We start from the raw sequence: 24,046 nt of genomic DNA on the forward strand, positions 1-24,046 counted from the left end.
TGAGAGTGAGGAATTAGAGGGGGACAGAGACATGGAAGTGGGGGGTGGGGTGGCATCATGTGGAAAGGGAAAGGTTAGTGAGGGGCAGAAGGAGGGAGAAAGGGCAGCTCCTTGGCCCAAACTTAATGCAAGGAAGAGGCTGAAACAGCAGGGAGGGGTCAAACAGGGGGCGAAAAAGAGGAGGCTGCAGGAAAAAGCAACAGCTGGCCGAAAAGTTGGGAAGGGCCAGAGATTAAATGATGGGGAGATTATCAGGCATACTTCCCTTCTTCGGAGCCATGATTACATTGGTCTCGATTAATGTGAACGGACTGAGGGGTGAGAAGAAATTGCAAAGTTGTTGCAGGGTTTTAAAGGCACGGGCTTGTTGTGTCTACAAGAAAACTTTTGGGATGAGGCTATCCTAGAAAGAGTTCAGAAACTTTGGAAGGGAGAGGTGTTTGCAAGTTGTGCAAACAATAACCACAGAGGGGTAGCTGTTATGGTGAGTCCGTCCATAAAAGAGAACGTTGCCTTGGTGGACAAGGACTTTGAGGGGAGATTTTTACGGCTAAGGGTAAAAATGGAGGAATTTAATTGCGATGTCTTTAATATCTATGCACCGAACGACCATTGCAAGCGTCGCGAGTTTTTTTTGGGGTTATTCACTGAAGTGGCAGAGGTGGAAAATCCTTGTATAGCAGAGGATTTTAATGTATTTTTATCTCGGATGGACATTTCAGCCCAGATGACCTTTAAGGATGATAACTCCAAAGGGATGATTGTAAAAATGATGGCAAATTTAAATTTGGGAGACTTATGGAGGGACCGAAACCCCATAAAAAGGGAGTTCCCCAGAACAGGTTGGGTGGGTGATGTTTTAAAACAGAGCCGAATAGATTTTGTGTTAATGCGGGAAGGGTTAAGTTCTGAGGTGATGGAGATTTATTAGAAAAGTATTTTTTAGTGACCACTCGGCTTTGGTTCTTAGAATTAGGATCAGCAGAGTTAAGATCGGTTCAGTGGTGTGGATGTTAAACAATCAATACCTGAAAGAAATTGCTTATAAAGAAGGGATTTTAAATATAATAAAGAATGCTCGGAAGGAACCTTTGTTGTTGAAAGAAAGAAGAGTTTGGTGGGACAATTTCAAGTATGAGGTAAAAGTTTTTTCGGTATGTTATGGGAAAAAGAGAGCGGCAGCTAACTGGCGTCGAGAAAAGAATATAAACAAAAGGCTTACGGATGTCTGTAAAGCAGTTGACGGATGGGATAAGGGAGCTGAGACTAAGTTCCGGGTGCTAAAGGAAGAGTGGGGATTATTGCAAGCTGAAAAATGCAAGGGGGCCATTCACCGTGCAAAGGCTAGAGATGCATTGGAGGGCAAAAGATGCACTGGATATTTTCTAGAGCAAGAGAAGCTGCGACAGAGATTATCATTAATTGGAGAGTTGACGGTTGGGGAGAAGATCATTCATGAAAGTGAGGAGATTTTAGAGGCGGCTAGCAGCTTTTATCAAGAGTTATATACAAAAGAAAACATTTCCAATTTGGCGATGGAGAAGGTTACTGCTTTTATTGAAGAGGGTTTAAAGGAGGATGAGAGAAGCATGTGTGACAAAGAAGTAGGATTAGCGGAAATAAAAGTAGCAATAAGTGGAATGAAGGGGAGAGGAAAGCCTAGGGACGGATGGACTAAGTGCAGAATTTTATAAAGAATTTTTTGAGATTTTAAGTCCATTGCTCTTAGAAGTTTTTAAGGAAATTAAAATTGAGGGAAGCCTGGCCCCATCTATGAGGAGAGGTGTCATAAGCTTAGCTTATATATAAATAAAGGGGATAGAAGGGATCTGAAGAATTGGAGGCCCATCACACTATTAAATGTGGATTATAAGATCTTGGCGAGGGTTATGGTAAATCGTATGAAAGAGGTGTTACCGGAGATAGTTTGGCCCTCTCAGTCCTATGGAGTCATAGGCCGGGACATCACAGACTCTGTGGTCTCAATCCGAGATGCGATAGAGCTCATGGAAAAGAGTGGGAGGGAGGCTTATGTATTAAAGGTAGATCAAGAGAAAGCCTTTGATAGGGTCTCTCGTGAGTTTTTATTGAAGGTTTTGGAAGCATTTGGTTTCGGGGAAAATTTCATTGAGTGGATAAGGATTTTTTATTCAAACATATTTAGCTGTGTTAAATGTAATGGTTTTTTATCCAAGTATTTTCCGATAAAGAGATCAGTGAGACAGGGTTGTCCCCTGTCCCCATTGTTGTACACATTGGTAGCAGAACCATTAGGTTACATGATGCGAAAGAAACAAGGTGTAGTACGGATTGTGGTTCCCAGTTCTGGGCTGGTGTCGGTGATACACCAATATGCAGATGACACAACCTTAACATTGAGAAATGGGGAGTCAGTGAGGAAAGCTATGGATGTAGTGGAGGAATATTGTAGAGCTTCAGGAGCCAGAGTGAATTATAGTAAGTCCCAATGCCTGGTTGCAGGAAGGGGTCGGGGGAATGGTTGGTGGAAAGTCCCTTTAAGGTGGTGGAGGTTTTGGAAGTTCTGGGGGTGCATATGGGGTGCAAGAAAGACAGAGATGAAGTGGATCGATTAAATTGGGAACTGAAGATTATGAAAATTAAAAAGATTTTGGGAAGATGGGGAAGAAGGTGGTTGAAAGTGCAAGGAAGAGCGACAGTGGTGTCTGCCCTCCTGCTATCTAAGCTATGGTACTTATTGATGGTGGAGGATATTCCTGAGTGGGCAGAAAAGTCCATCCGAGAGGCTTGTGTGAGGTTTTTATGGGAAGGGAAACCAGCCTTGGTGGCTTATAATACCATCATTGGACGGAGAAATCAGGGAGGACTCAATTTCCCAGATATTGATTGGAAGAAAAAATCCTTTAGAATCAAATGAGTGAAGAGATTTCTTCAGAATTCAAATACAAGTTTTTGGAAGAGTTGTTTTGAGCATTTTTTAAAACGAAGTGGGATAGGAGGGCAGGGGATATTTTATATGGAATACAATAATATGTTTTTGAAATCGATTAAACTTCTCCCCAGGTTTTATAAAGGGGTTGTAGAGACTTGGGCTCAATTTTTAAAAAGTGTGCAGTTTATGCCCAAGGGGGCTGAGGAATTTTTAGAGCATCCCTTATTTTTGAACAGGTGGGTCAACATCGAAGGAGAGGTTTTAGTTAATCAAGCTTTTATAAAAGCTGGTATTATATGTGTGAAAGATGTATTATACGAGGTGATTCCAGGTTGGTTGCCGGAAGCGATAGTGAGGGACATGGTGTGGGAGGAGGATCAGGAGGTAGAGGAAAAAGCAATAGGAATCATGTATGAGAAGATTGTGAGGGCAATGCCACAGGATTGGATGGAAGAAATAAATGCAGAAATCCCCAAAGGAAGTAAAATGCATCCCGCTTTTCCAAGCTTTCTGCTGGAGAAAGGGGGAGAGTTGATCCAATTTGACAACTGTAATACTCGAGATTTCTATGAGGTATTTAGAGAATGGAGATTCAAGACTCCTGCTGGTCAGGAGTTTTGGCAGAGTATATACCCACAGCTGGACTTCAACAAGATTTGGAAGGGAGTGTGGGTGAATTTTAAATGTCCAGAGTGGATTGAACTGGATCTCAAATTGACTCATAACCGGATTTTTACCATGACAGTCTTGTGCAAGATTGGATGAGTGGAGGGGGCAACTTGCCCAGTGTGTGGGACACGGAATGAGACTCTGTCCCATTTACTGGTGTTATGTCCGCAGTTAAATGATTTTAAGTACTATGTTCGACAGTTGTGTGAAGTTTTTTTGCTGGGTGGGGACCGAACTGCGAGAATGGGAATCCCGTGGGACTCAATTTTGAGATGGGGGTTGCAGGAGAGTCTGCCCGAGTCTAGCGGAGCGGCAATTAATTTAATGTTCAGTTTGGCTAGATTTGTGATTGTGCAAAGAAGGAGTGCTCTGTTTTTTAAGGGGAGGAGAATAAATCTAAAAGAATATTTTAAATATAAGCTAAAAGATCATTATAAGGCTCTGTGGATGTTTTATTCAGAAATAAATTTAAAGATAGTATTTTACAATCAATTTTTAAAGTACAATCGATTAATATATGTTACAGGAGACAAATTAAACTTCAGGTTTTGATGTTAAAATGTGGTGGCGGAATGGCTGTGCAGAGCGGCGGAATTGATTTGTATGATACAATGAAATGATCACGATGTTGTAAATGTTCTTAATCAGTCATAGAGTCATAGAGTTATACAGCACGGATAGAGGCCCTTCGGCCCATCGTGTCCGCGCCGGCCATCAAGCCCTGTCTAATCTAATCCCATATTCCAGCATTTGGTCCGTAGCCTTGTATGCTGTGGCATTTCAAGTGCTCATCCAAATGCTTCTTAAATGTTGTGAGGGTTCCTGCCTCCACAACCCTTTCAGGCAGTGAGTTCCAGACTCCAACCACCCTCTGGGTGAAAAAGTTCTTTCTCAAATCCCCTCTAAACCTCCCGCCCTTTACCTTGAATCTATGCCCCCTAGTTATTGACCCCTCTACTAAGGGAAAAAGCTCCTCAGCATCCATCCTATCTATGCCCCTCATAATTTTGTACACCTCAATCATGTCCCCCCTCAGCCTCCTCTGCTCCAAGGAAAACAAACCCAATCTGCCCAGTCTCTCTTCATAGCTGAAGCGCTCCAGCCCTGGTAACATCCTGGTGAACCTCCTCTGCACCCTCTCCAACGCGATCACATCCTTCCTGTAGTGTGGCGACCAGAACTGCACACAGTATTCCAGCTGTGGCCTAACCAGTGTTTTATACAGCTCCATCATAACCTCCTTGCTCTTATATTCAATGCCTCGGCTAATGAAGGCAAGTATCCCATATGCCTTTTTTACCACCTTATCCACCTGTTCCGCCGCCTTCAGGGATCTGTGTACTTGCACACCCAGATCCCTCTGACCCTCCGTCTTGCCTAGGGTCTTACCATTCATTGTGTATTCCCTTGCCTTGTTAGTCCCCCCAAAGTGCATCACCTCGCACTTTTCCGGGTTAAATTCCATTTGCCACTGTTCCGCCCATCTGACCAACCCATCTATATCGTCCTGCAGACTGAGGCTACCCTCCTCGCTATTTACCACCCCACCAATTTTTGTATCATCCGCGAACTTACTGATCATACCTTTTACATTCATATCCAAGTTAATGTTCAATAAAGTATATTAAATAAAAGTGGGTAGCACTCTCGCCTCTGAATCAGAAGGTTGTGGGTTCAAGTCCCACTCCAGAGACTTGAGTACAAAGATCTAGGCTGACACTCCCAGTGCAGTACTGGAGGAGTGTTGCACTGTCAGAGGTGCCGTCCTTTGGATGAAATGTTAAACCGAGGCACTGTCTGCTCTCTCGGGTGGACATAAAAGATCCCATGGCACTATTTCGAATAAGTGCAGGGGAGTTATCCCCAGTGTCCTGGCCAATATTTATCACTAAAACAGATTATCTGGTCATTATCACATTGCTGTTTGTGGGATCTTGCTGTGTGCAAATTGGCTGTCGCATTTCCTACATTACAACAGTAACTACACTTCAAAAGTATTTCATTGGTTGTCATGCGCTTTGGGACATCCTGAGGTCATGAAAGGCGCTATATAAATGCAAGTCTTTCTTTCAGTCAGAGATTTCACACACTGACCTGGTATATAACAGATTGCGATATAATGAAAACCCTTTTCAACTAGAGGCAATAGACCTGCCCAGAAACATTATCGCATTACATCATCCATCACCCAACAATCAGGCTGACCCTTAAATGCATTCTTGAACCAATAACTTTAGAGGGAAACACATGATTGCAAGAGTTAAGGAAAGGAAATAAAATTACACTGACCATTTTCACTGCATCTCTGGAACCATTTCAATCACTACATTAAAGATTACTTGTCCCACGGAATCAGAGTAGGATATCAGGGATTTCAGAGAGGCTTACGTGGATTAATAGCCACAAGGCATGTCTGAATGCTTAATTGAAACTGATACAGTTTCAAATCCTACGTAAATCTTATTTTATTCCCTCTAGATTTAAGCAGCAGAAGGTTGTGGATGCTTGACAACTGATCAATTCATAGCAGAAGTTAAATAATTTTTCACGGTTATGGAACTGGAAGGATATTTTTGTACATTTACTGGAATTTTATGTATAGATCTCACAAAAAAACAATTTGTAAGAAGTTGTTAGGCCCCAGGAACGTTAGTTCCTTTTAATCTATCAACCCCACCTATCCACTTGCTCACCATATCTTTCAAACCCATTTCTCTCCAAGTCTAACTGCTTCTTAAGCCAATTTATACTGTCTGCTTTAACAGCTTTACCTTGTGGTAAAACCACCAATGAACTCCTGTACAAATGAATAACTGTCTTTAAAGCAATGTTACAGCACCTATGTCCGTTTGCTGAGTGTAAACACGTTTTCTGTAAAAACCCTGAAACAACGCGATGATGTCATCACGTTGGTCACGTGGTGCCCCGAGTGGCGGGAAACGTGATGACGTCATGACGTCAGAGGTGGGAGGTTCTGAGTTCAGACCTCGTGGAACAAGCTACTGTATAGACCTGTTTGCTGTTGCTCCTGCATGCTTTTGTTTTGTTCACCAGTTTAATTAAATTCGGTTAATTTACTGAACTGACTCGACCTCAGTGATTTAGATTGGAATCCGTTGCTTCCTACAACCTGACCATTTATTGCACATTTCAATTACACGTTGAGCCAAAAAGTCCCACCTGACTTCCTTTCTTATCCCCTAACTTCCTCATTTTTTAACTTGTGCCTCCTGGTATTTGAACTCTTCAACATGGTGAACAATAAAACAGGTTACCTGGTCATTTATCTCCTTGCTGTTTGTGGGAGCTTGCTGTGTGCAAATTGTCTTGCCGCGTTTCCTACATTACAACAGTGACTGCACTGCAAAAGTACTTAATTGGCTCTAAAGCGCTCTGGGACATCCTGAAGTCGTGAAAGGCACTATAGAAATGCAGGTTCATTCTTTCTTTGATATAAGAAACGACATATTAGAGGAAAATGAAAGGCGATAGTTAGGAGTTTGTGAAGCAAGTTTAAACATCTAATGTGGACTGTAACAATTTGGAACAGTATGTGATATCGACTTTCTAATTAGATACTTACACCTCACACGGCTACTGTGGAATTTATTTGATACTTTCACGTTATAGGGGTCTGAAAAAAGACGTTAATTTACACACTGGCTCACCGTAAAATTGTACAGGAGCGTTTAGAAGATTTTTTTTTATGCAGAGGGTAGTTCGAACATTGAATGCCCTACCAGAAACACAGAATCCTCAATAGCATTTAAAAGAAAGTGGATAAATGATGATCTGGAATGCACTGCCTGAAAGGGTGTTGGAAGCAAATTCAAAAGTAACTTTCAAAAGGGAATTGGATATGTACTTCAAAAGGAAAAATCTGTAGGGCTATAGGGAAAGAGCGGGGGAGTGGACTGATTGGAGAGCTCTTTCAAAGGGCTGGCACAGGCACAATGGGCCGAATGGCCTCTTTCTGTGCTGTATTATTCGATGATTTAACTTGATCAGCCAAGCCAAGACTGCTGAAAATTTAATGCTAGTTCTTGATTTTAAGAGGGATAAATTTCCAAAGATGGCAGGCAACTTGAGCAGGATTGATTGGACGGTCTTGCTCGGTCCCAATTATAGTAACATTGAAGAAAAATGGAATGCTTTTAAAACCAACCTGGCAAGAAAAGGAAGGCATGCATGTATGACCCTTGGGTTAAAAATGTAAAATCAAACTAAACTGGCTATCTGGTCATGTTCAAAGGCCAATTAGACTAAAGCAGAATTCTTTTTAGAGGTTTATGGAAAACAACACTCAGCAGAGCGGAGAGAGGAATCAAAGTCAATTGAAGGCAACAAATGCAGCTAGAACCAGGGATCACTGTCTCAGGATAAGGGGTCGGCCATTTAGAACTGAGATGAGGAGAAACTTCTTCACTCAGAGGATTGTGAATCTTTGGAATTCTCTACCCCAGAGGGCTGTGGAGGCTCAGTCATTGAGTATATTCAAGACAGAGATTGCTAGATTTTTGGATACTAAAGGAATTAATGGGTATGGAGATAGTGCGGGAAAGTGGAGATGAGGTAGAAGATCAGCCATGATCTTATTGAATGGCAGAGCAGGCTCGAGGGGCCGAATGGCCTACTCCTGCTCCTATTTCTTATGTTACATAGATACATAGAAGATAGGAGCAGGAGTAGGCCATTCGGCCCTTCGTGCCTGCTCCGCCATTTAATGAGATCATGGCTGATCCTTTAATTCAGTATCCCGTCCCCGCCTTCTCTCCGTAACCCTTAACCCCTTTTGCCCGTAGAAATATATCTAATTCCCTCTTAAATATATTTAATGAGCTGGCGTACACTGCCCTCTGTGGCAATGAGTTCCACAGGTTCACCACTCTCTGAGTGAAGAAATTCCCCCTCATCTCTGCCCTAAATGGTTTAGCCCTTATCCTTAAATTATGTCCTCTAGTTCTGTTTTCACCCGCCAAGGGAAACATTCCTTCTGCATCCAGTCTGTCTAGACCTGTCAGAATTTTATACACTTCTATGAGGTCCCCTCTCAATCTTCTAAACTCCAGTGTGTACATCCCTAAACTACATAGTCTCTCCTCATAGGTCATTCCCGCCATTCCTGGTATCAGCCTGGTGAATCGCCGCTGCACCCCCTCCATGGCAAGAACATCCTTCCTCAGATGAGGCGACCAAAACTGTACACAGTACTCGAGGTGTGGTCTCACCAGTGCCCTGTACAGCTGCAGCAAGGTATCCCTGTTCCTGTATTCTAACCCTTTTGCTATGAAGGCCAGCATACCGTTTGCCTTCTTGACCGCCTGTTGCACCTGCATGCTCGCCTTCAGTGACTGGTGTACAAGAACACCCAGGTCTCTCTGTACTTCCCCCTCTCCCAATCTATTGCCATTTAAATAATAATTTGCCCTCCCGTTCCTGCACCCAAGGTGGATAACTTCGCACTTGTCCACATTATAGTGCATCTGCCATTTATCCGCCCAATCGCCCAGTCTGTCCAAATCGCTCTGGAGCTTCCTGGTCTCTTCCTCTGAGCCCACCCCACCTCCTAGTTTAGTGTCGTCTGCAAATTTGGAAATGCTGCATCCGACTCCCTGATCCAGGTCATTAATGTAAATTGTGAACAGCTGGGGGCCCAGGACAGATCCCTGTGGTACCCCACTTGTTACTGCCTGCCATTCAGAAAATGAGCCGTTTATTCCAACTCTCTGTTTTCTATCTGACAGCCAGTTCCCTATCCACGCCAAAACTTTCCCCTTTATCCCATGAGCCTCAATTTTCCATGCTAATCTTTTATGTTCTTATCAGACCAGGCAAAAGGACCATGGAAACAGGATAGCGGTCAGGTGTAGGAGTAATAACAAGATTATTTGCAGCTGCGTTGAGAGTTAAAGGGCCATTAAGGATTGAATGGGGCATTGAAGAATTCTACAAGGCAGATTTGGGTGAAATGTATATGGCCTACTCCTGTTCCTGTGTTCCTATATATATATATATATACCATGAACCAAAATAGGCAAATTAAGTAATAGAATAAAAATATTTAAATTAAAGTAATAGAAACTAAACTATATATTAAATGAGTAGTAACTGAAAGTTTACCACAGATTATCTAAATGAAGTAGAGATGTGATAATGTCTGTGTTCTGTACATGGATGCCCAACATCCAGCTCATATGATTTTTAGACGGGCTTCCAAATGGGCGGCCAGCACTCTTGGCCGAAGCAGGTGGGAGGCCACCTGTATATTCAAGCCAGGGTTCTACGCCGATTGTAGGACCGTGTTTGGCATTTTCAAGTGTAAACGGGTGGCATCAGCACGGCGCGCCCACTCCGCCTGTGTGTACCAGGTGGTGAGCAACCAAACCAGGGGTCCTTAATGGGGGGGCAGCTGGAGGCTGCTCTAAAAACGACCTGGAACATTTTCTAGGAGGGAACCAGGAGCAGCAGGAACACCCTGGGCAGCTCGCCAACTGTGTTCTAATGAGAGCCTCGAATCTGAAAATGGTTTGGGGCTTCCTTTTTGGAAGGGTTCAGGCGGGCACAGCGGACTTCACACCTGCTTCGGGAGTACGCTTAAAAGCACCCGCTATGATCAGAAGAAAGACTAAAGCACAATCAACGTGGCTTCAGGAACTCGAGGGAGCCGAACGCAATCTCTGACACCAAGAGCTTTCCTCAGCTGGGTATGTGTACAAGGCGGTTATTCTGGTACAACTGATAACTCACTACAAATAAAATGGAGTCATTGTTTAATAGACATCGAGCCACAAGAAAAAGGGGGCAAAGTACGGAAAAATCTTTTTATTTCATTTAGTATCCTTTAGTCCCTTTGCAACTTTTCGCTCCCATCTACACTACATTATTTACTGTGCCACCTAACTTGGTATCATCAGCAAACTTGGACATACGGCTCCCTATTCCTTTATTAAAGTCATTTATAAATATAGTGAAAAGCTGAGGCGCCAGTTCAGATCCCTGGAGGACACCACTAGTCGCATCCTGCCAAGTTGAGCACATACCCATTGTCCCTACTCTCTGTCTCCTAACTCCAAATCAATTCCTATGTCAATAAGTTAACACCAATTCCTCATGCTCTCATTTTCATTAACAGTCTCTTATGTGGAACTTGATCGAATGCCTTCTGGAAGTCCCGATAAATTACATCCATAGGCAATCCCTCGCCTACCAAGCTATTTAATTCCGTACAGAGATACGACAGTAACAACTTGTATTTATATAGTGGTTTTACTGTAGTAAAACGTCTCATGGCGCTTCACAGGAGTGTTATAAAATAAAATTTGACACCGAGCCACATAAGGAGAAATTAGGGCAGATGACCAAAAGCTTGGTCAAAGAGGTAGGTTTTAAGGAGCGTCTTAAAGGAGGAAAGAGAGGTAGAGAGGCGGAGAGGTTTAGGGAGGGATTTCCAGAGTTTAGAGCCTTGGCAGCTGAAGGCATAGCCACCAAATGGTGGAGCGATTAAAATCAGGGATGCTCAAGAGGCCAGAATTAGAGGAGCACAGATATCTCGGAGGGATTTGAAAACAAGGATGAGAATTTTTAAATTGAGGCATTGCTTAACCGGGAGCCAATGTAGGTCAGCAAGCACAGGGGTGATGGGTGAACAGGACTTGGTGCGAGTTAGGACACGGGCAGCTGAGTATTGGATGCGCTCAAGTTTACGTAGGGTAGATACATGGAAGAAGAAGACCAAGGAATCGTTGGATAGACAATGTCAAGAATGACTTGTCACAGAAAGGGATACGGGTGACTGAAGCAAGCTAGGCTACTTCAGAACCAAAAGCAGCGGAGTGAATTAATTCAGCCAAATCGTCAGTGATGCACTGACCGACAGGTATTTAGAAGTTAGTAGCAGGGCACCAATTGAGAAACTATAGTATCCAGTACCTTTGGATGGTTAAGGGGACCGGCACCCTAGAGGAAAGAATATAAGTCTGATATTCGAAAAAGATCTGTCTGACAGGAGACATCTAGGCCTAGAAATTCGGTGGGGTTAGCGCCCAATTAGAGGCGTTAGAGGGCCTTGCGCCGGAATTATAGCCGCGATTGAAATTGCGTTGGGCCCTACCATCGGCGTTAGCCGGTAGCGCTGCGCCGGCACCGATGACGTCATCGGTGTGCGCAGCGTCCCGGTTGCCGTGGTAACGCGGCCGGACGCCCAAATTCAGTTGCGGCCGCCTCGCCCGTGGCAGCCGCAACCAACGATTGTTCAACGGGATGTTGCAGCACGTAGCGCCGGCGCATTAAGGTGGAGCGGCGGCCGGCCGCTTTCCCGGCGGCCGCCTGCCCGCACCTCCCTCCCCGGACTCCTCCACCACCCCCCCGCGGCACTGATGTGTGTGGCCCGCGAGCCCGGCACTTCTCCGAGGTGCCGGGCTCATTTGTCGGGCGAATCGACCGGTCAGCGGTCGGCTGCAGGCAGCTCCTCCTTAACAGAAGGAGGAGGCCTGCAGTACCCCAGCCTGCCGCACCGCATCGGGTGCCGCAGCGGGGGATTAGCGCCGCAAACCTGCATTCAGCGCCCATAGCGAGGCGCTGAAAACCTCCATTAGCGCCCGCAGCCGTCTGGGCGCGGGGCAGCTGAATTTTTGGCGGGCGCAGCGGCAATTATCGCGGGCGCAAAATTTCGGGCGCAAAAGCCCTGGCGGAGGCAAACCTAATTTCTAGGCCCTAACGTTTTGTATTACAAAATGGAGCATCTGAGAGACCAGCCAAGTCAGGTTTCCCAGACAAAGCAGACCCACTCAGATGATGTAGCTGACAGGTCCGTCTCCAGATACCATTTATCTCAGTGGGGGTCTGGTATCCTTGCCCCTCTTGGATGCCAGTCACAGCACTGGAATGTAAATACGAATATGTATTTTCAACTGAGGCTGAAGTGTCAGGTAAATGGCAGCCCATAGAATGTGTTTTTTTTCTGAGAGGGAAAGGGAGCACTTTAGCTTGACAGCACTTTACCCCCTACAGTGATGTTCACTTTCATACTTCTGTGCTGTAAAGAAATGTTAAAAAAAAATCTAATTAAAGGAGCACAGTCTGATAGTGGAATGGAGTGGCAGAATGAAGGTTCAAACCGATTCTGTAAGTTGCAAGTCTTAGGCAGCCAAGCCAAACAAAACAAGGGAAAAATTAAGTGGAGCCAAACTGCTCCTTCACAGGGGAAGGCAGCAACCCAGAAGGCCAAACAACTCAAAGGTCTAGAAATTCGTCTCGGGCGGTGGTGCAAAGCGGGCAGTATCAGATCGCCCGCCCGTTATACGCAGCGCCTGATATGCAGTTGCATTGACTGCAACGGAACGGAATGTCAGGCGTGCTGCGTGTGACGGGCGGCCGAGCCGATACCGCCCGCTTTGCGCCACTGCCCGAGACGTATTGTAAGCATCGGAGCAGACCCCAAGGATTTGTATGATTGTTACTGCTGTTCGACCAGCAATCTGTTTGATCCCAGTGAGAGGGGCGTGGTGCAGTTGGACCTAGAAGCACAGACACACCAATTTAACTATGGAAAAGACATTTGCTTTGGACAATGAGCATCTCGATAGGTGATTTAACTGTGAATAGGTGATTTAACTTTGGACATTGAGACTTCGTGTTTTAATGGGTTTCGATGGATCTTCAATTAAACAAGACAATAATGCCAGTTTCGCTGGAACAATGGACTTCCTGGCCTCAATGATAAGCACTTCAACCTTGGGCAAAACTCATCAGCAGTAAGACTAAATCAAATCAAATATGTACCACAGGGAGGGGGAGACAAGCTAAGGAATTGTCTTCCATCCCCCAGCCCTGTACATGTCCTCTGGTTTGGATTACTGGGTGTGGATTGGAGTACAAGAGTTGGGAGAAGGCCCAGACTCGAAAAGGCAGGAACCAGACAAAGAAGGGTGATTTAAAAGACATCACTGCAATACACAGACCTTAGTGAACTTTTAGGGTATACAGAGAAGGCAGCTTTGGGCACTCTCTCTCTCTCTCGCTTGCTCTAAACCACCACGAGCGACAAGAGCCTTGCCTTGCTCTTCGACTGTAGGAATGAACCTGGAAACTGGGACTTGGATACTGCATATGGAACCAGGAGACACGTTCTACACAGGGAAGCAGCGAGCAAGAAAACAGACAATGGGGGTGAGCATTGTCCAAGCCCACGCATCCTTAAGACCACCGGTACTGTGTGAGGGGGTGTTGTGTGTCCCAACCAATCCAGAGGGGTTTAGTGGGGAGGTTCTGCGTGTATTTTACAGTGCATGTTCCAGGGTTTGTGGGACAAGTCCATGTTATACTCTGTATAGCAACACAGTGTGATTTTAGGCATCTTAATACGAGACAGGGGCCTGTTCGACGGGCCAAGTTGTATTGTTGTACTGTTTGTTTTACGCCACCAGGCATTTTACGTACTGGAGGCGGGTGTGTGTGTTAACTTTATTAAACACCGTACGGTTGAGTCCGAGAAGCTTGTCTGTGTTCCAATCCTGTTCACCGTAATTCCTGTCGTCTAGAACTAAGCAGGAGGGGTGATTCGAACCACCAAAGCAAAGCACCTACAGTATTTCTAGCCCAAGTTCTCTCTCAGGGTCTCTGACGTAAGAAAATTATTAGGCACTTGGTCTATGCGTTAAACAAAGCTTTAATCAACTGTTTTACAACATGGAGGTCTAGTTGTGTCCTTCACTAGTTCCTGTTAAGAATGTCCTGCGCAAGCTGGGCCCGTGCCCGAGTATTTATACTCTCCCTGGACAGCGCCACCCGCAGGCCGCTCAGTATTATTTCATAAGTCTTTCTTTCATGAATGACTGATTCATGTCAGTCTCAAAGCTGCGGAATCCCTTCACCTCCCTCATCCTTCCCTCCCTTCTGCCATCTTCAGCCTGCTAAAACTTGGCATCAGCTTTGTAACCAGTTCCTGCTATCATCACCTCCCCTCTTTCACTGGTTTCAGCATTGGTGGAATGCTGCCCTGTGTGTGTGTGTGTGTGTGTGTGTGTGTGTGTGTGTGTTGGCGTCAGGCTTGTTAAATCCTCGACATCAAAGAATGGAGGAACAACAACTGGAATGGTTCCATGTTTTAAACAGCCTCATGTTCAGCCGCTGCTTACAGTCTCCAGTGCAGGCTGTCTGACTACTCCTATTTGGATTTCATTTTTTGATTTGAGAACTCTATGGGCCAGATTTTGCTGGAGCGGCGTGATTAAAAGAAAGAGAAAAGAAGGTCGCCTTATCTGAGGAAGGATGTTCTTGCCATGGAGGGAGTGCAGCGAAGATTCACCAGACTGATACCTGGGATGGCAGGAATGACGTATGAGGAGAGATTGGGTCGATTGGGCTTATATTCACGAGAGTTTAGAAGAATGAGAGGGGATCTCATTGAAACTTATAAAATTCTAACAGGACTAGACAGACTAGATGCAGGAAGGATGTTCCCGATGGCCGGGGAGTCCAGAACCAGGGGTCACAGTCTAAGGATAAGGGCTAATTCATTTAGGGCTGAGCTGAGGAGGAATTTCTTCACCCAGAGAGTGGTGAACCTGTGGAATTCTCTACCACACAAGACAGTTGAGGCCAATTCATTAAATATATTCAAGGAGGAGTTAGATATATTTCTTAAGGCTAAAAGGATCAAGGGATATGGGGAGAAGGCAGGGACAGGGTACTGAATTTGGATGATCAGCCATGATCTCATTGAATGGCAGAGCAGGCTCGAGGGGCCGAATGGCCTACTCCTGCTCCTATCTTCTATGTTTCTATAAGTGCCAGAATGGAAAAGTGAGAAAAAAGTCAAAATTAAAGATTTGACATTTTAAAAATCTCCTAAAGCAATTCACAATCTGAAAGAATGAGACGCCACTTTTAATTGTTCACTTTCTGGGCAAGAGAGGTTGATTGGCAGCCATTAACAATAATCACATCGTTAAAAGGGTACTTGTGCTGTTAATTACTAGGCTTAACTTTCTGCGGCGAGTTTAACGGGCAATTAATGTGCAAGTGCAGCAATTTCATGAAAATCACGGGGCGATTAAGCGTGAGATGCAGTGTGCGCAAAGCTAATGGATAAGTAGTGCAAATCGGCCAGCAACTTCTGGAGATTCACAATTCATGGGGTATCTCCTCCTCGCCACAAGTTGCTGGCCAACTTGTACGTTAATAACGGTGTGAGTTGTTGACATGCTGTTATTTTTTCTGCAAAATCTGGCCCCATGATATGCTTCGGGACATTTTTCTATATTAGAACAAAAGAGAGAAAGACTTGTGTTTATGTAGCGCCTTTCACAACCTCAGGGTGTCCCAAAGTGCTTTACAGCCAATGAAGTACTTTTTGACGTGTAGTCGCTGTTGTAATGTAGGAAGCGCGGCAGCCAATTGGCGCGCAGCAAGTTCCCACAATCAGCAATGTGATCGTGACCAGATCATCTGATTTTTACGGTGTTGGTTGAACGGTAGCAATGCTTCCCCTGACCTAGACCTGAAGCTGCCTCTCCAGCAGGTACAAACTCTTGTTTGGCAAGATGTGGAATTCTCTCCCACAGGATGAACAGTTATGATGTCCTGGAACAACAGGTTCAGGTAGGGGGTGAAGGGAGGTAGCATTGACGCTTGGGTCCAGAAATTCCAGGGTGCTGTTCCTGTCAGCATAAGGACAGGATTCAGTGGCGGGCAAGCAGAAGTTTCGCCCACGGCTCCTCCTCCTGAATTTTGCTGGCCTTCCTAAATGGGACAGAATCCCAGTCAAACCAGGTTCCACTACAGTTTCCTGTCCCCTGTCGAGTGATCCACCGATCGGATGACCGATCGGAAGTTCGGGCCCGAAGTTCGAAATGCTAACGTCCGCATCGAACACACATGATCGGAACCAAGGGAATAGGCTCTGAAACGTTACTGTAATAAAAATGTTAAGACACACTATCGGCTCCAGAATGTCACAGTACCATTCATCTCTGCCAGCATCGCAGTTACAGTGATACTTGGTATCCAGGCAGCTCTCCTCCAATCCGCAGGCACATTTCTGAACGCCAGGCGATGAACCTCCCCAGTAAGTTTGTTTTTCATTGGTCCTCCCAATCCACCAGGTGAACGGTGCCCCATCTGAAAGAAAATATAAACAGGGCATAAAACTTGACATTGTTATTGAGATTTTATGAGTTTGAAACAATCTTTGGAGACAGGTTTTGTGGACAAGAGTTGCTTCGTTAGAAAAAAAGAGATATCACAAGTCGTTTTTCTTTTGTCTGAACTGAAGTTGCAACATGTGCAAGCTGTGTCTCCTTAATCCTTTTACAAATATAAACTTTCTTCTTGCATGAAATGCACAGCCACTTAAGATCTTTTACAGGCAATTACAAGAAACTGGAATCCTGCCAGGTAGTGGAAACGAAAAAAACTTGTTCCGGCTGTACGATTTCTTCATCGTATCAACAAAGATCAAGAAGCGAGCATTAAGAGCATTATCTTTGAACAGTCGGTTTTATTTCATGAAAATATTTTGTAGAACTTGGCGTCGTTACAAATAATTAATGCTTGTGAGTTGTTATCGCTCAGGAACCAGTATTTACACCATTTCTGGGACTTTTCAATGGCATCGAATTTACAGCACAGAAACAGGCCATTTGGCCCAACTAGTTTCTGTGGGTGTTTATGCTCCACGCGAGCCTCCTCCCTCACCCTATCCGTATAATCCTCGATTCCTTTCACCCCCATGTATTTATCGAGTATGCCCTTAAATGCATCTATGCTGTTCGTCTCAGCTACTCTGTGGTAGCGAGTTCCACATTCTCACCACTCTCTGGGTAAAGAAGTGTATCCTGAATTTCCTACTGAATTTATTAGTGACTATCCTATATTTATGACCCCAATTTTTGGACTCCCCCACAAGTGGAAACATCTTCTCTTCTTCTTCTTCTTAGGCAGTCCCTCGGAACCGAGGATGACTTGCTTCCACACTAAAAATGAGTTCTCAGGTGACTGATGAGTCCAATGCGGGACCTACAGTCTCTGTCACAGGGTGGGGCAGACGGTGGTTGAAGGGGCGGGTGGGTGGGGAGCTTGGGTTGATGTGCGCTCCTTCCGCTGTTTGCGCTTGGCTTCCGCTTGCTCCCGGTGAAGAGACTCGAGATGTTCAGTGCCATCCCGAATGCTTCTCCTCCACTTTGAGCGGTCTTGGGCCAGGGATTCCCAGGTGTCGGTGGGGATGTTGCACTTTTTCAAGGAGGCTTTGAGGGTGTCCTTGAAGCATTTCCTCTGCCCACCTGGGGCTCTCATGCCGTGTCAGAGCTCCGAGTAGAATGCTTGTTTTGGGAGTCTCATATCGGGCATGTGGACGATGTGGCCCATCCATCAGAGCTGATTGAGCGTGGTCAAAGCTTCGATGCTGGTGATGTTGGCCTGAGCGAGAACACTGACGTTGGTGCGCCTATCCAGCCAATGGACTTGCAGGATCTTGCGGAGGCAGCGTTGGTGGTACCTCTCCAGTGCTTTGAGGTGCCTGCTGTACATGGTACATGTCTCTGAGGCATACAGAAGGGCAGGAATCGCTACTGCTCTGTACACCATGAGCTTGGTGCCGGGTTTGAGGTCCTGGTCTTCAAACACTCTCTTCCTCAGGTGACCGAAGGCTGCACTGGCACATTCTTCTTCTTCACAAACATCTTCTCTGCATTTACCCTATCAAACCCCTTCATAATTTTAAAAGTTCTTCATTAGATCACCCCGCAGCCTTCTCTTTTCTAGAGAAATAAGCCCCAGCCTGTTCAGTCTTTCCTAATAGTTATAACCTCTCAGTTCTAGTATCATCTTTGTTAATCTTTTTTGTACCTTCTCCAATGCCTCTATTTCCTTTTTGTAATATGGAGACCAGAACTCTGCATATTACTCTAAGTGTGGTCTAATCAATAGGCTATATAAGTTTAACATAACTTCTCTGCTTTTCAATTCTAGTCCTCCAGAAATGAACCCAGTGCTTTGTTCACATTTTGATGATCTTGTTAACCTGTGTTGCTACTTTTAGTGATTAGTGAATCTGTACCCCTAGACCGCTTTGCTGCTCTACCCCATTCAGACTCTTGTTTTCCAATGTGTATGTGGCCTCCTTATTCTTCCTACCAAAATGCACCACCTCATACTGAAATTAATTTGCTATTTACATGCTCATTCTGCACATTTATTAACATCATCTTATAATTTGTCACAGACTTCCTCAATATTAACTCTATCCCCAGTTTGGTGTCATTCGCAAATTTTGCAATTGTCCGATTCCTGAGTCCAAATCGTTTGTGTAAATGGTGAATAATTATCCCAGCACTGATCCCTGTGGAACACCACTTTCCACCTTCCGCTGTTCGGATTAACTACTTTTAACCCCAACTTTCTCTTACCTGCTTTGTAGCCACCTTGCTATCCATGCTGCTACTTGTCTCCTGACTCCACATGCCCTGACCTTAATCATGAGTCTACTATGCATTACCTTATCGAAGGTCTTTTGAAAATCTACGAATATTACATCTACTACATTACCCTTGTCTACTCTTTGTTACTTCTTCAAAGAATTCAATAAGATTGGACAAGCATGACCTTCCCTTTTGAAATCCGTGCTAACAATTCTTCATTGTATTTTATATTTTTATCATATGGCTGGTGTGGGAAGTAGAAAGTTTTACACTGGTGCACTTTGTTGTTCGGGAACTCTGGCCTAGAAATTTGATGGCACGTAACCATCTAATATCATGGGCGGGCAGAACGTGTGCGCTCATAACGTGCCAGAAGTTCACTGCCCGCCACATTGATCAAGGCATATGCATATTTGAATATGCAAATAGGTGCCCGAATGACTGTTTGTGGCTCCCTTCGTAATGCTTGGCTGCCCTGCACGTAAATGCTTCCAGGCCGGATGAGTTCAGGAAAATATGGTATATAAAACATAAGAATTAGGAGCAGGAGTAGGCTATACAGCCCCTTGAGCCTGCTCCGCCAGTCAATAAGATTATGGATGATCTTCAACCTCAACTCCACTTTCCCGTCCGATCTCAATATCCCTTGATTCCCCTAGAGTTCAAAAATCTATCGATCTCAGCCTTGAATATACTCAAAGACTCAGCATTCACAGCCCTCTGAGGCAGAGAATTCCAAAGATTCACAACCCTCTGAGTGAAGAAATTCCTCCTCATTTCAGTCTTAAATGGCTGACCCTTTATCCTGAGACTATGCCCCCTAGTTCGAGACTCTCCAGCCAGGGGGAAACAACCTCTCAGCATCTACCCTGTCAATCACCCTCAGAATCTTATGTGTTACAATGAGATCACCTCTCATTCTTCTAAATTCCAGAGATTATAGGTCCAATCTAATCAATCTTTCCTCATAGGACAACCTTCGCATCACAGGAATCAATCGAGTGAACATGAGGCCAAACTGGCAGTCCTTACAAATCGCCAGGAATAAGGTAAGTTTTTAAAGAAAAATACTTACCTGAACGTGGCTCCAGGACATGCAAGAGTGCTCCTCCCAGCTCCATTGAAGTGCCAAAGACCATTGCTGGTCCCCTCTCAGCCCTCTCCCAATCGCACCCTCTCTCTACCAATCATTGACTCCCTCTCTCTGCCGATTGCTGTCTCCCCCACTCTTCCCAATCACTGTCCCCTCCCTCTGCTGATCTCTGCCCCCTCCCTCTACCAATCGCCGTCTCACCATCCCTCCTGATCGACCCCTCCCTCAAGCTATCGTCGACTCACTCTCTTCCCAATCACTGCCCCCCTCTCTCTGCTGATCTCTTCCCCCCGCCTTCCTTTCATCAATCACTGCCTCCCCAACCTTCCCGATTGCTTCCCCACACCACCCCCCGCCACCCCCAGGAACTACACAAAGGCCTTTGCCATCCTTTTCGTTGGCAAGCTATCTGGGGACACCCAGCAGGAGTCTGCAGCTCCTTGGTCTCATGTGCTCAAGGCTCAAATCGGGTGAGCCTTGGGCCTACCCATTCCGGCACAGGAATCGTTCCCTGTGCCCAGCTCACGTGGGCAAACTGGCACGGAGCAATTTCTAGGCCTCTGTGTCTAACTGTATTGTAACTATTGCACTGCAATCTGATAGATTAACTGATGTTTTCCTTTGTTTTCTTTCTTGCCTGAATTTGATCAAGGAAAATCTGCTGATGCAGATGCGCATTCAATATCTTTCTGTATTTCTTAATGTACAATTGAGTTCTTTTAGCTCTCTCCCTGGTGGCTAACTGACTACAGAAACAGGCCAAATATACTGCGGTAACGGCATTTGGATCAGCGATTTATTTGGTTTCTGTGTGTAAATGTTGTGAAGTACATTTTGAGGGCAATCTTGAATGAGCATTTCCTGTCTTTGTTTTGTGAAAGTTGTTCATCCTGCCTCCTGGTGATAGTTTGGTATTGTACATTTTCTTTTATATTTCGCTCTGTCGGCTATTTTTAGTGAAATAATGTGAGTTGAAGGGAGAAAACACACGACGTGTGCGCTTTCTCTTCTGTTACACATGATCGAAAAGGGTCACTGTTCACTGGACATTCAGCGTCTGGCCAATATCTATCCCTCAATCAACATCACTTAAAAAAATAAACAGATTATCTCATTGCTGTTTGTGGGAGCTTGCTGTGCACAAATTGATTTAGAGATTAGCGTGTAAAGTTAAGGCACATGGAATTGGGGGCAAGGTACTGACTTGGATAGAGAACTGGCTGGCAGACAGGAAGCAAAGAGTTGGAATAAACGGGTCTTTTTCCGAGTGGCAGGCAGTGACTAGTGGGGTACCGCAGGGATCGGTGCTAGGACCCCAGCTATTCACAATATATATTAATAATCTAGATGAGGGAACTAGATGTAATATCTCCAAGTTTGCAGATGACACAAAGCTGGGTGGGAGGGTATGCTGTGAGGAGGATGTCGAGAAACTCCAGTACGATTTGGACAGGTTGGGTGATTGGGCAGATGCATGGCAGATGCAGTATAATGTGGATAAATGCGAGGTTATCCACTTTGGTGGCAAAAACAGGAAGGCAGATTATTATCTGAACGGCAATAGATTGTGAGAAGGGGAAGTGCAACTAGACCTGGGTGTCCTTGTGCACCAGTCGCTGAAGGTAAGCATGCAGGTGCAGCAGGCGGTTAAGAAGGCAAATGGTATGTTGGCCTTCATAGCGAGAGGATTCGAGTACAGGAGCAAGGATGTCTTGCTGCAGTTGTACAGGGCCTTGGTGAGACCACACCTTGAGTATTGTGTGCAGTTTTGGTCGCCTTACCTGAGGAAGGATGTTCTTGCCATGGAGGGAGTGCAGCGAAGATTCACCAGACTGATACCTAAAAAAACATCTACAGCAACCCTGGCGAAAGAGGACCGGGTCTAACGAGCGCCCCGCGGCTGCGATGGCCATCGGAGAGTCGGGAAAGCTTCTCTTCATCACCGACTCCCTATCTGGTCGGCGTTTCCTTTGCGACACCGGGGCACAGTGTAGCATCCTACCTGCGTCAAATCTCGATATACAAGCTGGGGGCCGCGGCCCCTCCCTCATGGCTGCTAATGGCGCAGACATTCGGACCTTTGGAAGGCGGCGGGTTCAGGCGTGTTTCGGCGGCCAGCACTTCCACTGGGAATTCAGCACGGCCAAAGTCTCACAGGCCATCCTCGGGGCGGATCTTTTGTGCGCCAACGGCCTCCTGGTCGATGTCAGGCACCGCCGGTTGATCAATGCGGCCACGTTCCACTCCATCCCATGCCACCGCGGTAACGCCGTGCCGCGCACTGTCTCCTGTGCATTCCCACCTCCAGATGGCTTCACTCGCCTCGTCGGAGAGTTCCCAGATCTGACTAGGCCCAATTTCTCCTCCTCGGCCACGAAACATGGTGTAGAACATCACATCACCACTACTGGCCCCCCGGTTTACTCAAGGGCCCGACGACTCGAACCCGGCAAGCTCGCGGCTACGAAAGCGGAGTTCGACACGATGGAGCGGCTGGGGATTATTCGCCGGTCGAATAGTCCCTGGTCTTCACCTCTCCACATTGTTCTGAAACCCGGCGGTGGCTGGCGGCCATGCGGCGACTACCGACGCCTGAACGACGCCACTACTCCTGATCGGTACCCGATCCCACATATTCAAGATTTCTTGGCCCATTTGGCAGGAAATACCTTTTTTTCAAAAGTCGACCTCGTCCCTGGTTACCACCAGGTCCCCGTGCACCCGCAAGACGTCCCAAAGACCACAGTCATCACCCCATTCGGCCTGTTTGAATTTCTGCGGATGCCGTTTGGCTTGAAGAACGCTGCACAGGCTTTCCAACGCTTGATGGGCTCCGTGCTTCGGGACCTAAAATTCCTCTTCGTCTACCTCGACGACATCCTCATCGCCAGCCCTAGCAAAGAGGAGCACTTCTGCCATTTGCGCACCCTCTTTACACGCCTCAGTCAACACGGTTTGATTATCAACCCGGCCAAGTGCCAGTTCGGCCTGCAGCGGATTGATTTCTTGGGCCACCGCATCACATCAGATGGCGCAATTCCCTTACAGACGAAGGTCGAGGCGGTTACATCTTTCCCGCGCCCGCAGACCGTCAAGGCCCTACAAGAGTTCCTCGGGATGGTCAATTTTTATCACCGGTTCGTCCCTAAGGCGGCCCTGCTTATGCAGCCCTTGTATGAGGCCCTCAAGGCCAAGTCCAGTAAGGATCAGATCAGCTGGACGGCCGAGATGGACCGGGCGTTCGTCGACACCAAAGGCGCCTTGGCCAACGCAATCATGCTGGTGCATCCGCTTCCAGGTGCCACCATCGCCCTTACCACCGACGCGTCGGACTACGCAATCAGCGCAGTGCAGGAACAGTGGGTGAATGGGACGTGGCAACCGCTGGCATTTTTCAGCCGTCAACTACGGCGAAATGAAAGAAAGTACAGCACTTTCGACCGGGAGTTGCTGGCCCTTTTTCTAGCCATCCGCCATTTCCGGTTCTTACTAGAGGGACGTCCGTTCACGGCATTTGTAGACCACAAGCCACTAACGTTCGCTATGGCCAAGACCGCCAAACCGTGGTCAGCTCGGCAACAACGTCACCTGACGTTCATTTCAGAATTCACCACGGACATTCGGCATTTGCCCGGTAAGGACAACCTGGTGGCGGATTGCCTCTCCCGCGCGACTGTTCACGCAGTCCAACTCGGAATCGACGATGCCCTAATGGCTGCGGATCAAGCCTCGGACCCAGAGGTCCAATCATACAGAACCAGCCCCGCTAGCTTCCAAGCGGCCGACGTCAAATTCCATGCTGCAGGCACCACGCTTCTTTGCGACGTCTCCATGGGAGCTCCCCGCCCTATCGTACCAGTCGCCTGGCACCGAAAAGTGTTCGACGCCATACACGGGGTGTCACACCCTGGCATGAAGGCCTCGCAAAGGCTGATGTCATCAAAATTCGTCTGGAGG

At 46.2% G+C, this 24,046-nt stretch overlaps 1 protein-coding gene across 1 annotated transcript in view; it reads right to left on the bottom strand.

The window, feature by feature from the left end:
- The window catches only part of LOC147120678 (contactin-associated protein-like 5), a 1,541,569-nt gene that overhangs the window by 368,263 nt on the left and 1,149,260 nt on the right, over positions 1-24,046 (bottom strand). The window contains exon 14 of the mRNA XM_085986862.1: positions 16,543-16,699. Within this exon, the coding sequence (XP_085842988.1) occupies positions 16,543-16,699 (157 nt within the window). The remainder of the gene's footprint in view (positions 1-16,542; positions 16,700-24,046) is intronic.

This window comes from Somniosus microcephalus, chromosome 4 (assembly GCF_052327205.1).
Source record: "Somniosus microcephalus isolate GS21.2 chromosome 4, FLI_Smic_1.0, whole genome shotgun sequence".
NCBI classification, from domain to species: Eukaryota; Metazoa; Chordata; class Chondrichthyes; order Squaliformes; family Somniosidae; genus Somniosus; species Somniosus microcephalus.